At 34.2% G+C, this 16,708-nt stretch overlaps 1 protein-coding gene across 3 annotated transcripts in view; it reads left to right on the plus strand.

The window, feature by feature from the left end:
• The window catches only part of LOC117116744 (anoctamin-7-like), a 63,614-nt gene that overhangs the window by 18,659 nt on the left and 28,247 nt on the right, over positions 1-16,708 (plus strand). For 2 of the 3 annotated variants that reach the window (XM_033260836.1, XM_033260837.1), the window contains exons 4-5: positions 7,169-7,305; positions 16,168-16,336. In XM_033260836.1, coding sequence (XP_033116727.1) covers positions 7,169-7,305; positions 16,168-16,336 — 306 coding nt within the window. Of the gene's footprint in view, positions 1-7,168; positions 7,306-7,656; positions 7,791-16,167; positions 16,337-16,708 lie in introns of those variants that run through there. The other variant, XM_033260839.1, reaches the window with a different exon arrangement.

Below are 16,708 nucleotides of genomic sequence, written 5' to 3' on the forward strand. Positions count from 1 at the left end.
GATAACAGTGCTTACTAGACCTCCTGACTGGGTCTGGAAGGGGATTCAAAACAAGGAAACAATTTACACACGTCACAATAATATTACTGTTAAAATATAATATTTTAAAAACCATATTTTTATTTGTAACGAACTTGAAAAACTCCCAAATCCCAAATTACTCCATTTGTTGAGATTAAGAAATTAACAACAACATTTGAGGCAGTGAATCGCTATTTTTAGACATATCACCCGATTAAAAAATGCTGCTCCTCATTTTATAAAGAAAAATTAAATTTCTATATCTGTAATAACAATGAATCTTAAATATTTAAATTATTTATCCTACCTTTTGCTTTCCTAGACGCCTAGGCCTAGCCAGGCCCTGGTTCACGGTATGTTTACAACACAAATTCGCATTCATATAGTTTGTAAATACCAGCCGTAGTAACTCTAGGTGCACAGCTAGCCTTCAAGTTTGTTAAGTTGAACGGCATAAAATGTCTGTATTGTAAGTCTAGCAACTCTTTGGAGCACGAGTACCAATAGGCCGATTTTATTAATGTTTGAGTTGGAATGCAAACAAAACACAAGGAAGACTTGATGTTGAATGCAACTGAAACATAAACATATACATTTGATAAAACAACCTATATTATTTGAATTTACGTGGATTTCATGCATAAAACTAGTTATTTTATACTGAAATCGGCTGGAATCTGAAATAAAGCCCAGAAACAAGTCCATTGTATACTTGGTGAAACTTTCTTGTACAACATGCCTTTAAAGTACAGTAGTACAGTATTATAAGTATTAAAATGCATGCCATCGTGTTGGGATTAAATATTTCGATATTAAGCATGTCATTATCAGAAATGATGAATAATTTCTCAAATCTACAGGCGTCATACAAAAACAACAAATTATACCCTGTTGGAAAATGGACAGTTCCAAATCGCCCAATACTCGCACCACGTGTGGTTGATCATGCAAGCCTCGCGCTTGAGATTTGCTTGAGTAAAAGATGACAGCGCATTTTAATCAGTTATCTCCCTTGTTATATAATTATTTTATAACGAACAAAGCAGATTTCAGATTTGTTTTAAATTAATGTTAAATTTTCAACAACAATACAGTATACGCCTCTCGATTCGGAGGACCTACTGTACTGTAGAGGAGGATACATCTTTCTACACAGGCCTATGCCACCGTGGAGAGCTGTGCGCTAGTAGCATAGCATATACAGATAATAGGCATGGCAGATTTTATTTAGGCCAGTGTGTAACACTGCCTATACTTTGAATGTCTATGTACCTTCAATATTTTGATCTTATATTTTGAAGAAAAAGTAAAATATTGATGAGTTATTGAAGGAGTTATTATTAACAATTTATTTAATATTTAAAATAATTGTAAAATTGATAATGATGGTGATAATATTAATAACAATAATGATCACGATAAAAACAATTGTAAGAACAATTACCTTATAACCTAATAATACGGTGATAATGACAGTAACAATAATAAGATAATCTGAGATTACAAACCTTTGCCCCGTTGCGCAATATCTGTGTACTGAAAAAATAATGGCCTATAATATTCTTTGGCAGTCGGTCTATAGTGAGGTCCACCAGGGTTCGCGAATTACACACTCAGGAATGTTGGCCTAGGGCGCAGCCGTCGCTACGCACTGGGTCTGTTCTCATCTTTATTGTTTAAACTGTGATCGATTATACTGTAAACTGAAGAAATTAGAAATAATGTCTGGTTCTAATAGGCCCCTATCACTTAAAGCATAAATTATTTTAACTAAAATTCAGACTACAACACTTTATGAGATGACGTTTTCAATGGCTAATGATCTACACTGCCTATAGCCAGTAATAGGATTATAGGATTAACACTTCAATTATCATGAGCAATTACTCATATTAGCAATGTCTTATCAGCATTGGATGATAAAAAATTGTAAAATTTCTCTATGCAGTTGTACACGTCATGGTGGCAAACAATTGGGCCGTTTTCAGTCTAACTAATACGTAGAACCAGTGACAACTTCACAGCTTCGGGTCTAAATGTCACATAGTGATCATTAGAGTCAAAACCCCCAAAATGAATGGCAATTAAAGTCCACTTCTGTCACAAAGTTTCTAATGTATATTATTTTGTTGCTAGCGGCACTTTGGAGAACTCTCAGACAGTAGGCTTAAGCAGGCTTAAGGAGCAGTCTCATCTGGCGTTGGCTAGCATTTTTACTTTTCTGTTTTTCATTTTTTGTCTGTCAGTGTTGAAATGAAGACGAAATGGTATGATATGACATGTAGCACAGTCTTTTGAGAAAGCCACTGGATAAAGGACCCTCACTCTTTTTGTCCTGATAGAAAGATAATGAGAGTAAAGTTCAATGGTCAAATTTTCAGCATGATCGGTCCATCATTTTTAAGGAGCGCGAGAGCGATCGCGCTCCTGGACACGCTTTCAGGAGAGCAACTAGCCGCGCTTCTTGATTTACCAGGCAACTAAAACGAAAGCTAATGACAAAAATTGTATTTTGAAACTTTGTCCATAATCAAAATCTATCAAATTTTGCAACTAAAACTACAATATATTCTAGTGTATAAAGCCCCAAATTTTATACGCAATTTCAACCACGAAATTCAGGGTGCAGCCTATACACTGGACACTGGTCATCAACCTTCTAAAAAATTCTAGATCGCAGACCGCGGAGGCGAAAATTGTCAGGTTAGGCCCAGGCTACCCCAATTAATTAGCCTAGGTTTGCTGTTTAGTATTGTAATTATACTCACTATTGTGCGACAAATGATTCCTACGACATTCAAGCAATGGTTTAGGTTGCTTAAATAAATATTTTCACATTACGTTTATTCATAAACAATGTTTGAAACACATTGTACATGTTTGAACCCACTTCGCTAAAAACAATAACAAACACTTTTTCCCTCGAAGTCATGTGAGTAGCTTCACGAGCATCGTCACAAAACGCACATGGTTGTAAACTCTTGCACGGCGTCTTGTTGCTGGGAGGCTAGTAATGTTATAGAAAGAATGATACTGCTATGCAGTGTTTACTGTTATAATTTCAGAATAAAAACATGTGAAAATAATGTGCACTATAAAACATGAGTTTTCTTGAAGTTGTAATACTTACTTTTACTGTAATTTAACAGTAGAATGGAATACGTTATCTGCCAATGCGTGCACTTTGTATCACATGGTTCTGGGTTATGTTTGCGTGATGGATGTTGTTGCGTGATTTGCTAGAGTAGCAGGTCATGAGTACTGAGTAGTAATAATGGCTAGTTAGGCCTAGAATATTTTGAGTCATTATCGGTTTTTATTATTGATTGAATAATAGATAAATTAATGTGCTCACTATTTTCTAGTATATTAAATTAATATTTAAATTTGAATAAACTAAAATGACTGGTGAAACCCACACGGTCAGAAATTTAACGCAGAAAATAACATACAGACGTCTACGCGAAAAAAATGGGGATTTCCCTAGGTAATACGTTGTTTTGATGAGAGTTTTTCTGGAGAATACATGTATTTATAGTTGTTTGTTGTATAATCGCCCGATAAAGTTGAAATTTCTTTATTTTAATGTTTGCAAATATAATGTCAATGTTTCAAAATAGATAAAACTAACATTTTGGAAACAGTTTGGAGATTAAAATAGGTGTGGTTATACACAGATGACGCCAAAAAAACATGATATTCCGCGTCCTCCAGGCGTTACTTTGAGAGGGGTTGATTCCAAATGAGGCTCTGGAGTGAGAGTTTATTAGATTGGGGAAGGAGAGGATTTGTTGGGGTAGGGGGGTTTTTGTGGGGGAGGGGAGTTATTATTAACAATTTATTTAATATTAAAAATATTAATTAATTTATTAATTGATAATGATGGTGATGGTGATAATATTAATAACAATAATGATCACGATAAAAACAATTGTAAGAACAATTACCTTATAACCTAATAATACGGTGATAATGACAGTAACAATAATAAGATAATCTGAGATTACAAACCTTTGCCCTGTTGCGCAATATCTGTGTACTGAAAAAATAATGGCCTACGATCGCTCAGCTTGAGTCGGTTCGGCCTAGCCAAATGAGGCCTAGCATAATACGCCTGGCGTGACAAGCCCGTCAGTCAGTCGTGTTTGCACTCCGCCTGGACCGCTTCCAGTTCATTGGCCAGAATTTGACACACCCCCTACTCTGGCCACAGTCGATTTGTTCATGTTGACTCAGCCTATCCAAACGAGTTTAAATGATCCTCTCGAGATGGCTCTGTCTGTTGCAGGCACAAAATATAATAATTCCAAAAACTGCATCTTCCGATCAGCACCTAATTTAAGGAGGACCAAGGTAGGTGTAACATTGTCAATGTGTGAAAATTAGAAGTAAATCGGTCCAGTAGTGTTTGAGTTATGTGCCCGGGAGAGGACATGAATACGCACACTGATGTGCGCTACTGCAATGCTCTTCACTTCTTCTGAGAGGCGAGGGTAAAAATTAGAGTAATAAGATAATAATAATAATAATAATAATAAAAATAATAATCATAGAAATAATAAGAATAATATTAATAATATCAGAAGGTGTTATAGATAGAGTACTGTAAGAAACAACATTTTTTTTTGTTCTTGTTATCATTTGTAACATTTTTTGTACCATACTGTATTAATTTGTAAATCTTTTTGTTCATCTCGTATTTCCGTTTAGATTAATTTTTTTTCTTAGTCTTTTGATGTTGTACAGTATGTTTCTTTCGTAAATTGTAAGTGAACGCACCATCATTTTGATGTGTGCTGCTGATATAAAAGTGAAAGTGAAATGATTTAGTTTTAGAATATATTGTTGTGTCTCCACTTTATGTGTTGATCTGATTTTTTAGGGTTGTGTTGCTCTTGCGGTGCTATGTGAATGACCTTACTTTTTAAGATATATAAAAACGACCTACACTAACACCTTCTTGATTCGATGCCTTTCCAGTATGCGGATAGCACCTTTGTCTTCAGGTGTATTTATACCCCAATCGATGAAGTGATATTACAAAACATTATTAATCTATTTTTTTGTTGGTCGAAGATGCCACATCCAATATTGTTGCCATGTTTGGTACCCATTTTGTATAGGTCAAAAATATTAAATTGAGAAAATACAGAGACATTCAACTTGGTTTATTCGAGATCAAAAACTCCTGGAACATACATACAAAGTGAGTCGATTGGCCAAGCGGTTAGCAGGGGCGCCGCAAGCTATAGCCATAATATCGGCGTTGGTTCGGACGGCACGCTCGCCTATGGTTCTGGTGGTAGAACAAGTCTTCTCGGATAAGGACTATAAACCGTAGGCCCAGCGTATATACAATGGCTCGTGTGCACTATAAAGAACCCAGTACATCCTTCGAGACGAGTAGGGGGATACCCCGGTGTACTGGAACAGACCCCGGTGTGCTGGAACAGACAGCCCCTGTGGTGGATGACGAGAGTTGCTGGTACCGGGTTACCGGGTAGCACAGACACGAAGGGACTCTTAGGGGCGAAGAAAGTCATTGATCGAGTTCCTAGTCCACATTTCAAGCGCCCTGAGCATCTTGCATATGGATATATGCGCTGTATAAAACTACACTATTATTATTCTTATTATTAAATGTGGCAAGATATGGCACTTCAAATCTTTTGACAGACTTCATTTAGATATTATTTTATAGTTTTACTAGTAAATGTCTGTAATATCCTTATTAATTTTCCTAATAAATAATAGTATTAATTTCAAAACATTGATTATTAATAACCATCATCATGAGTTATTTACAATCATACACTTAAAATGTCAGAATGACACTTCAAGATACTTTATCCCAACACAATTTGTCTGAACTTGGCATAGTCTCCCAGCAGACCTTACAGTAGGAACTTTTTTGTTGTTTTGCTCATGTCTTGTTTTTTTAAAAGTAAAATTAGAAATTACTATAGAACTTCCTTTGGGACATACCTATTCAGGGGACACCCCTGTTAAGGGGTCACTTTTCCATGAACGAGGAGCAATATATCTTTTAACACTACAGCCAATCCCAATTAAGGAGACAGGGACACTTTCTGAGTGTGCCAAATGGTCAAATAACCCATATTAAGGGGACAATTATTTTTTTTTCATTGTATCACAATATCTACAGCACTCTAAAAATAACAAAAATTTATTCAATTTTACATTTTGACACCTTTTGAGCAATAAACCAGTATTTTTTTCCCTTAATGTATGAGTGAATATCAGTATAGGCCTACTGAACTTTGTAAATGAATCTTGTCGATTTTGACCCTTAACAATGGGGGATTTCTTTTTCTATGTTTTTTGTGTATTTCATACAGGATTCTAATCCATATCAAAACACATTTACTCTTTTCATGCTACATTTATCTTATAGAAAGCCCTAGTGATTGTTGTTATTTGTAAATAAACCAGTATTTGTTTACCATTTTAGGACATTTCACATACACATTACAAACATATTAATCACATTATACTATTTGAAACCATATGGAATTATTTGATCATTTAATAGAAAGCTCAATAAAAAAAGAATATTTGCTTAATGAAATATATTAGGAACATATAAACTATTGTTATTTTAATTACATTTCTTCCGGTTTTATTTTATGAATGAATTGTATTTCCATTGCAAATTATTGCTATAAATTAGTTCTTATTCTACTGTAACTGATTCTTATATCAATAAAGATAATATTATAGAGAATGTATGTCATCGTTATATACCAAAAACCCTAATTAAGGGGACAATTTTATGTTTTTGGTTAGTTGTCCCCTGAATAGGGGTATTCCTATTCTGATACCCCTATTCAGGGGACACTTTTTTTGGTCCCTAAGGTGTTTATAATCTTTTTTTTACTCATTCATATTTTGTATGGAATAGCACATCCTTTTTGGGTAACAGTGGCTCCTTGGCACTGATTTGAGTTTTCTTGTAATTTTGGCCATGTTATTTTTCCTGGAAATTAGTTCTGTATTTTGTTTTGCTCGATTTTAATGTATTGTGGTATTTTCTCGCCAAAAAGAATAAAATAGAAAAAAAAATAATTAGATCAAATTGAAACATCAGTAAGTTGTTACAGTACTTCTGAATTTTTGATAATCACAGGCACATCCCAATCCAAGCTCAAACTGGTCATCCAAGGTGTTGAATTTTTTTCACATTCCCAACATGATGGCACAGACAGTTCCTAACCAGCCCCTTGACTACTTCACCTGCCCATTCAAACGATCAAAGCTTGACAAGTAAGTTCATGTTCATCATCTTCTATAATTATTATTATCATGTTAATATTAATAAGTTATTTACTTAAAATTCTGTAATACTAGTTGACATTAAGCATTTTGCTGAATATCATTTAATAATGAAAACATAAGTATTGTGCATTAAATTGTATTTAATACTATGTTATTCACACTATGAATATTCACTTTTAATTAATATAATTTTGATAATAATGTTTTACCTAAAATACATTTAAGGCTTATTCGATGAATTGTAATACTGTAATACCTTCCTGTATTTTGCCTGTATGTTTGGCATTGCATACAGTAATGCCATTTTGAAATTTCTCTTTACAGTGAATTGATTTTATGATCAAATCTTTTGTGCAGTTATTGGTTATGACACGTTTTATAGAATTTCTATCTGCATATGTGGATTATTTTGTTACTGCATTGATTTCAGCTTCAACAATGATTCATTTGTTGTTGTTGTCACAACTTCCAAGGTACTGGAAATGCTTTCACACCAGCATGCTGTTGGTAAATTGTTATCATGTACCTGCTAATTCCATATCACTTGCTACACTGTTGTCTAATTTGTAGTATTTTGCATAGTGCCTGCTAATTCTTTACTTCGTATTTAATCCCCAGTTAAAATCTATCATCATTACCATAGTAAAAATGCTTAGTGAACTTTCAACTTAACATTGCATTGGATATTTTTTTTTTGAAAGAGAGAAATAGTTTATTTTTTTGTTTTTGCCATGTCCATCCATTTCATTCACTCACAGCAGTTTTTAACCATGTGTTTTTATGATAGTCACATTTGTATATTTTTTTTTCAATATTTGGTTGTAAGAGATGATGATGATGATTTAAGGAGTTGGATTATTGCTAAATACTATGATAATTCCTTCTTACTTGTGCAACTAGCTGTTATTGATTGTACTGTAACACTCTAATTTTCATTATATTTTTTTCTAAGCTAACCATATAGCCATACTCACCATATTTTAATAGTGATTTGTTTATAGAAGAACCAGTGTTATTTATGTTCTTATCTGCATTCATACTCAAGACATTTAAGGCTGTTTGATGAATTTTAATATTATCCCAAGTGTGTTTTGCCAGTACGTTTGGCACATTGCATTTACAGTGATGACTTCTTGAAATTTATCCTTTTGTTAATACTGTCAATCCTACAATTATGAAATAGTTTTCAACAAAATTAAGTTTTCTCTGATTTACATAATTTAAATAATAGTAAATAATGTCACTTCAAGGTGCTCATATTCATCTAACAGAACTGCACACAGCATTTTTTTTTATCTGATAAGGACAGCTCTTTCTGCATTTTTAGTTCTTATGCATGTAATGCAATAGGAACTATTGTATTCACTTTTTTGCGTGTGTGTGTGTGTGTGTGTGTGTGTGTGTGTGTGTGTGTGTGTAGACATCTTCAGGTAAAATTTTCTGACATGCCTAATGGTACCCTTGGGATTAGTTTTCTAAATAGCCATCCATCACTTTATTCCCATTGCACTCAATCTTGTCAGACTGGCCCACATTGCCCTTTTAGAAAATATCAAGGCGTCATTAACATACTAGTGCAAAGATCACTAACATAACAAAGTGTTGTGTTTATTGATACTGCATTTAGTACAGTAAAAAATAATTTTCAAATAAAACCAAATATTGTTATATTACTGTAATTTTATTTTTGTCCTAAATTTTTTTTTTTTTTTTTTACACAGACATTTGACCCAAACTGATTACTTCATAAGTTTTGTTGATCACTATAATACTGAGTCTGAGTGATTTAAGGAAAGAATTTGTATTAAAACTGTGTACAAAGTGGTGGGGGGAGGGGGAGGAGGGAATCTGCGCCTCCCTGAATACGTAACTGCGTAAGTTAATAACAATCCATATTAATAAAAGTATCACAGTTGATGTTTTAATTAGGCCATACAGTAGGCCTACATTTTCGCTAACACAGCAAACGGCCTAAATATGTTTTCAAATTTAATATTTCGTGTATAAAATTCAGTCATATAACTTCTCTATTATTCAGCATAGGAATGTTGACGCCTGTTAAGGTGGTTTAATATATTGTTGTCTAGTAGGCCATGCCAGCTCCCCCACCCCTGTTATCGTTCCAAATTACAAAATGAAAATAACTGTATACCTAGGCCTACAAAATTTAAAACAATAAAATTTTTTTTAATTTTTTTTTTTAATGATTCTACTAACTGTAATTTGCTTATTAAATAACATAACCAATGTGGACGAAAATCACTATTTTGGACCATAAAAACTCACTCCCCTCTGAATTGTTCAAGTTAAAACAACCACACAATTTGACCCAACCTTATATTTTCTGATAAAGTCATGCATCATGCATAGGAACGTTGACGCGTGCAAGGCTCCGGTTTTATTTTCTTTTATTTAATTTAATTTTATTAATATTTTATTTTTATTTTAAGAATTCTGCCGGCCAGTTTAAGGTTCTATCTATGCATTATATATTATAAGCAATTAAGCAATACTTTCCATTGATTTATAAAATGGGTACAGTTCCTTGGCTCTCAAAATTCGTTTCTAAGTCACTCAAAATGTTGTAGTAGCATGTTGTTGTAGAGTGGGTACCCATCTCTGCCCAAATGAAGTGAGCAAAATTTCCAGGATAGACAGCTAGACATGCGGAAATTATACTATCATTGTTTAAAGTGCTTTGATTTATATCTCCACAAAAATAAAAGGCAAAAATTAATCATTATACCATATTTTTTTTTTAATAGGATCTGTGTGTGTGTTTTTGTAATGTGAATCCTTAAAAAACATTGTTAATATTCCATAATTTCACAAAATCCCATTAGTCTGAACTTTATACAAGAGCAATGTGCATGCATTTTTTCCTCAATTGACAAAGTCCCACAAGGTACAAACTCATTAGCTTCATATTGTATGATACAGTAGCTCTAAAATTATGGTTTGTGTGAACACACCAGTGATATCTCATTAACATAGAATGAACGCTAATCTGAGTAAAGAGAGGGAGGCTATGATTTAACGTTTCGACCTTTATTGGGTCATCTTCAGGAATTAGAAAACTTTGACGCTGATTAAAAAAAAAAAAATGTTGCAATACACAAATGAGGGGATTAATACAGCTAGTACAACAATGGTGAATATGAGAGAGGCAATCAATAATAATAATTCTTTATTAGTTCTTAACTCATTCAATTAGAAATCGGTTACTTGGGCTGCGCCCATAGGGACCCGCGGCAGCCGCAGTGCAACGATACCCAACATAACTACAACATATAGCGGACATAAACGGATACAAACATTGTCCTTGACCCATCTAACTCTCAACATGAGGGTTATGCGAAAAGCCAGGCGATCAGACTCCAGTTAAAACCAAACGCTGGCCAGGTATTAGCCAGGGTCTTCAGCACAAGAAGCAGGAACAACCTCTCAGCCAACTGGTCTTGATGCTTTGAGACCACAGTTTAATCATGAACCATGGTTTAATTTACATTTAAGGTGATGAATGGCAAGGGCCTTCTTTAATAGCAAATGGGACCAGAGGTGAACTATGAATTATTGTAGTGTTGGAATATGTTTAAGGATTTGTAATTAACAAAGAAATCATCTTTAAATGTGTTAGGCAAATTATGAAGTTTTAAAATATATTGAAAAATCATTGCAAGACTAAATATTATTGTGAATAACACTGTTAAACATTGTAGAATGTTCAGATACTCTAGTTATAAGGCACCTGTGTGCCTACAATATAGTATTGCAGTAACAGTGATTAATTGTAAAGACCTGCTGTTTCCAGTCAAGTTCTTTTAATAGTGAATTATGGGCAGTGCAGTGAAGTTGGATACAATTCCCTTCTCTTTTCTGAAGACTGCCTTAGACATAGACTACATTGTTGGAGTAATTTATCAGAATGAATTATAAGGAGACAGCTCACACATTATTTAAACAATTCTTTTAACGTACCATACTTCCGTGAGTGGGCCGGAGCGCATAAAATATTTTGGCACTTTTTGAGGGTTCTTATTTAAAACAGGGCGCTTATTCAAACGGGCGCTTAGGAAAACACGAGTGGAAATTGAGGAGTCGCTTATGGAAATAGATGAAAATTGAGGGGTGCTTATGAGGCTTTTTGAAAGAAAAAAGATTATATAAGGACTTCTTGCAACAGAAGATAAACGAATGGTTCTGGTGCAGAAAAGGTAATTGTCATGGCTCGTGGCAAGACTACTGTGGGCATTTACATAACAGCAGATGAAATTAGTGGCGGTGGTGGTAAGCTTGTTGGTCATTTAACGATTGGGATTAGCAGGATCATTGCAGAGTTTTGTTGCAAACTCAAATGAGAACGTTCTAAAAGTATGAATTGTCATTCCCGGCTGATTCATTGCCAAATGTAAGGAGAGGAGAGTTGGAAAAATACTGTGCAGAGAGCTCTTGTCTAGGAGAAATATCCTTATTTTGAAATTGACATAGGCCTATTGTAAGAAGAATATTTGAATCTACTCTACAGCTCAAGTCAGGCAACCTGCAGTTCCAGGATTGATTGGATTATTGGCTTGCTAAAAAAAAAAACATCACATGATAGGGCGCTTATTCAAACAGTTGAGCAACTCAGCTAAAGCGATCAGGTTATAGATGGAAAATAGTAAGAATTCGGGTTCGAAGAGCCTCTATTTTGGCTATCTTTACAGTTCATCAGGGTTTGTCATGGAGAATTGTAATTAAATTTGGCTCTATTGTCGTACCTGCGGACGTAAGCTTATGCCGATAAAAAATAACCACAGAAACTGACGACACAACCTCAGAGGCCTAGGGCCTACTACTCAAGTAGTAGGCCAAGCCAAGTACCGTAGTAGAGCCAGGCTATTTATTCCATATTCATTGTGTCGAGAGATACGGTGCCGTACACTGAAGAGGGTTAGGGTTAACTTTTAGTATTGTCGAAATACCGTATGTTACCCATGCTCTATTGACCCGTAAATAGCCACACACTGACAGCAGTAGTAAGTAGAGAAGGGCTTAGCCAAGCTAGTGGGGAAGGGGAATGAATAGAAATAAATAAAATAATATTAAAAATAATTATTAATAATTAATTTTATTATTATTATTAATAATAATAACAATAATGGTAAAAATGCGGTTTGGCTCAGTGGTTTTCATTCTAGTTTTTGAACTTGTAGTTAGCAGGAGTTCTTGGGCGGCCATGTACATAGATAACCAAATTGCATTTTTGACAGGCTGTCAAGTGGCTGAGGCTATGAAGCAAGCATTTTCATGGCATATAAATAAATTGTAGATAAGTATTAAGCCTCTTAAAACAAAAAGCAGTAATAGGATGGAGTCCCCCATGGATGGCAAAACAAACAAGGGAAGACAAAGTATAAAGATGAAGAGATGTGATTGATACAAGATTGATTTGGCGTCAACATGCTGAGACTTTCGTCCAGCATGGATCTGCATTAGCTGATGATGAAACATCTTAAGGTTTTCAATGTAGTCCCCCATGGATGACAAAACAAACAAGGGAAGACAAAGTAAAAAATGAAGAGATGTGATTGATTTAAGATTGATTTGGCGTCAACATGCTGAGACTTTCGTCCAGTAAAAACAGTACCATAAGGCGAAAGTAGTGTCGCTAAGGGGAAACTAAAGCGACGTTAAGGGGAAATCATAGACAAAAGAGTTTCCCCTTAAATATATATATATATATATATACATAGTATATAGTGTCAAATTGATTAGTGTCTACATCTAGTAGTTACAGATATGAAACGCCTATTTGCTTTAATTGATTATATAATTAAACTAAATTAGCAGTATAGTAGTTACAGAGATAAAAATCCACTGAACTCTTAGTTGGAGGTGCAGTTCAGGTCGCTTTTGTATCATACATTCAATTAGACCGACTTGATTTGATTTATTATATTTCTTGTAAGTGAAATTGTCTTCTGACAAAATTCGATGAAATTAAACCATGCGACTTGGGTCAATGATAAATATCGGCATATTTGTTTTAAAAATAATCGAATCCTATAAACAGAAACAAGTGTAAATGAATAATTTGAGATCTTTATCAAGTCTCTACAACCAGTATGTGTAGGGATGCATATGCATTGAAACATGTCAAAGGTCAGAACAGCATTTCCGGTCATTTTTTAGCAAACTTTTCTATAATTCCAAATAGAAACGCGAATGTTTCGAACAAATTGGTACCAAAATTAACTCTCTACCACAGTGGTTGTGGAGATATGAGGATTATGTGGCTATGACCTTTAAACATGTCGAAGGTCAGAAACGGCTTTTCCGGTCATATTTTAATAAAATGTTCTATTAGAGCAAATAGAAACATGAGTATTCCTAACAAATTGGCACCAAAATTAACTCTCTACCACCAGTGGTTGTGGAGATAATAAGGACTCAATAAATATGACATTTGAAACATGTCAACGGTCAAAAACAGCATTTCCGGTCATTTTCTAGCAAACTTTTCTATTAGACCAAATAGAAACATTAATATTCCGAACATATTGACACCAAAATTAACTCTCTACCACCAGTGGTTGTGAAGATATGACGACCCTATAGTTATAACATTTGACCCTGACCTTTTGCCACATTTTGAAAATGTGTTACCAAGCCAAAAATGATTCTTGGACCACCCTAAACCAATTTCTGTCAAAGTCAAATTCTCTGGACCTCAATGTGCATACAAAACCTAGTCTGGCTACTAGGGTATATAGGCTAAACCTTTTGGAATTAATTTATGGCAATGAAAACCGAATTACAGTAAACAAAAATACCCTTTTGAATTAATTTATTCACAATTGTAAATACGGTAATTTAAATTTCGCTATACCCTTTGGAATTTAATTTAAGTTTAAGTAAATAACAAAATTCACACAGATAAATTTGGAATTGCCTGTAAAAACAAATTAAATAAGGTAAAAATGTTGTGCCGTTTTTTTTTTAATAGGAAATATTTCTGGTTTTAATTTAGTTATGCACAGTATAGTTACTGGTAGTTTTGGCTAGATTGTTCTTGTAAGTGGAATAGGTCTGCTTTCTGCATTCTACTTTAAAAGCATCCTTTAAGCCTTTCACTACAGGAATTGTCCAAAGATTTATTTATTTTATTATTTATTTGAACCATATTTAATGAGGGTGAACCATCCAGCAGAAGCTGATCATTTGGGACCCTCAAAAAGATGTCTTGCCTTTAACAAGACACACAGTATGCTAATTTCTGTTTCCATATTGATGCACAATAAAATTAATAAATACACATTACTAAAAAGTAAAATTCCGTTATATGCTCCATGTACTTATTTCAAAGTATGAAGTACATGCTGATTTAAGTAACTTTATTTACTATGGTGTAAAGAAGCATTTCAAATACTGTAGGCCTTGAATATTCAATTGTTTGAGATTTAATCTATAAAATTAAACCTAAATATATACTGCTGGTGTTGGACTAATAGTCCAACACCAGCAGTATATATTTAGGTTAATTTTATCATTTTGTTATTGCATATTAATGACTCTTAATTGTACAGGTCTTCTTCTAATTAAAGACCCCTCCAATTAAAGACCACCTCCAATTGAACACCACTGTTATGAGGCCCCAAATGAATGCCTCTTTTATTATAATAATTTTTTTCTAATTAAATTACAAGGCTGCAAGGACCATGAAAACCCTGATCCCAAAAGTGGTATTTTAATTGAAGGGAGACCTGTATTAAAAAAACATGCAAACTCTGTGTGCAGTTGTGCTAATGCATGTGTGTATTTTTTAAATTTCATCTTCTGAGTGCTTACAGTATTATACCATTTCATTATTTTCACAGTACATCTAAGTTTAACTTTTCAGTTTTTGTATGACAATAGACCGAATTAGTCAATAACTGTCACCGAAATCTTGTATGTTAAAACCACTGAGAGGTTTTGAATATCTCAAAATTAAGTTAACTTGCTTTAACATGTATACATAAAGCATAATACTATCCCACTAAGACTATATAACTTAATTTCGCCAAAAATGTCATTTATGCCCTTTTGCCATGGGAGGGGGGAGGGGCAGTATAGTACATACATTTTTGTAAATTTATGTCAAAAACTATGTACCACTCATGTTTCTTCTGGTTGGATAACCCAGCAACTTAGATGACTGATTCAGTCTATTGACTATATTATGTAACTTAGTGAATGTGAATGTGTATGATGTGAGCTGTAGGTAGTAATTTTATCAGTTTGTATGCACAAATTTTTTTTGTTGTGTATTGAGTATGATTCAGAAAATGTGTGTGAACATCAGCATGTATGACCCATGAAATGTGTGTCAACTTAGCATGTATGACCCAATGTGTCAACTTAACATGTATGACTCATAAAATGTGTGTGAACATCTGCATGTATGACCCATAAAATGTGTGTCAACTTAGCATGTATGACCCAATGTGTCAACTTAACATGTATGACTCATAAAATGTGTGTGAACATCAGCATGTATGACCCATAAAATGTGTGTCAACTTAGCATGCATGACCCAATGTGTCAACTTAACATGTATGACTCATAAAATGTTTGTGAACATCAGCATGTATGACCCATAAAATGTGTGTCAACTAAGCATATATGACCCATAAAGTGTGTTTGTAAACTTGTAGTACCATGTGTATGATTTGTAAAATGTGTATGTTAACTTGTAGCAGCATGTAGGACCCATAAAATGTATGCATGAACTCAATTAAGCATGTTTGACCTACAAATTGTATGTGAAGTTGTAGCAGTTTATATGACCAATAACAAAAAATGTATTTGTGTAAATTAAAATTGTAGGTTTCTGGGAGGAGAAAACAAGGATCATTTCTTTTCAAACACTGAGCGGTCTGCTATTGTCAATGAGATTCTGCAGACTGCCACTTACGGCAAAAGGAAACGAGCTGAAATTGGTATTGATCGTCTTGTTGATGAGGAGGTGTTTAGTGCTGCCTATCCCCTGCATGATGTAAGCTTGATTTATATGTGCATAATATTGTAGTGATGTATATAGTTGAAAGAAGTAGTATCTTGAGCCCGTATTGTGGACTAGATACATACATTTGTGAGAATTATCCATCAAATGATGTTGGGAGAAAAATAATACACATAAATAATTTCATACATGCCAACCTCCTGATTTCTGATGTCAAAAACGCCAAAAAATCTGGACGTCCATATTTTTAGAATAAAAAAAATGCAAGAAGTATCCACTACTTGCCAGTGTGATGAAGGGAATATTAGTCCATTGTTCCCCGGGTATAATCCCATCCCCAAGAATGCGAAACTGTCACGATTTTGGGGGTGGGGGGCCCGAATTATACCCGGGGATTCCATAGGC

This window comes from Anneissia japonica, unplaced genomic scaffold (genome assembly GCF_011630105.1).
Source record: "Anneissia japonica isolate Jap-2015-1 unplaced genomic scaffold, ASM1163010v1 scaffold287762_len338049_cov154, whole genome shotgun sequence".
Lineage (NCBI taxonomy): Eukaryota > Metazoa > Echinodermata > Crinoidea > Comatulida > Comatulidae > Anneissia > Anneissia japonica.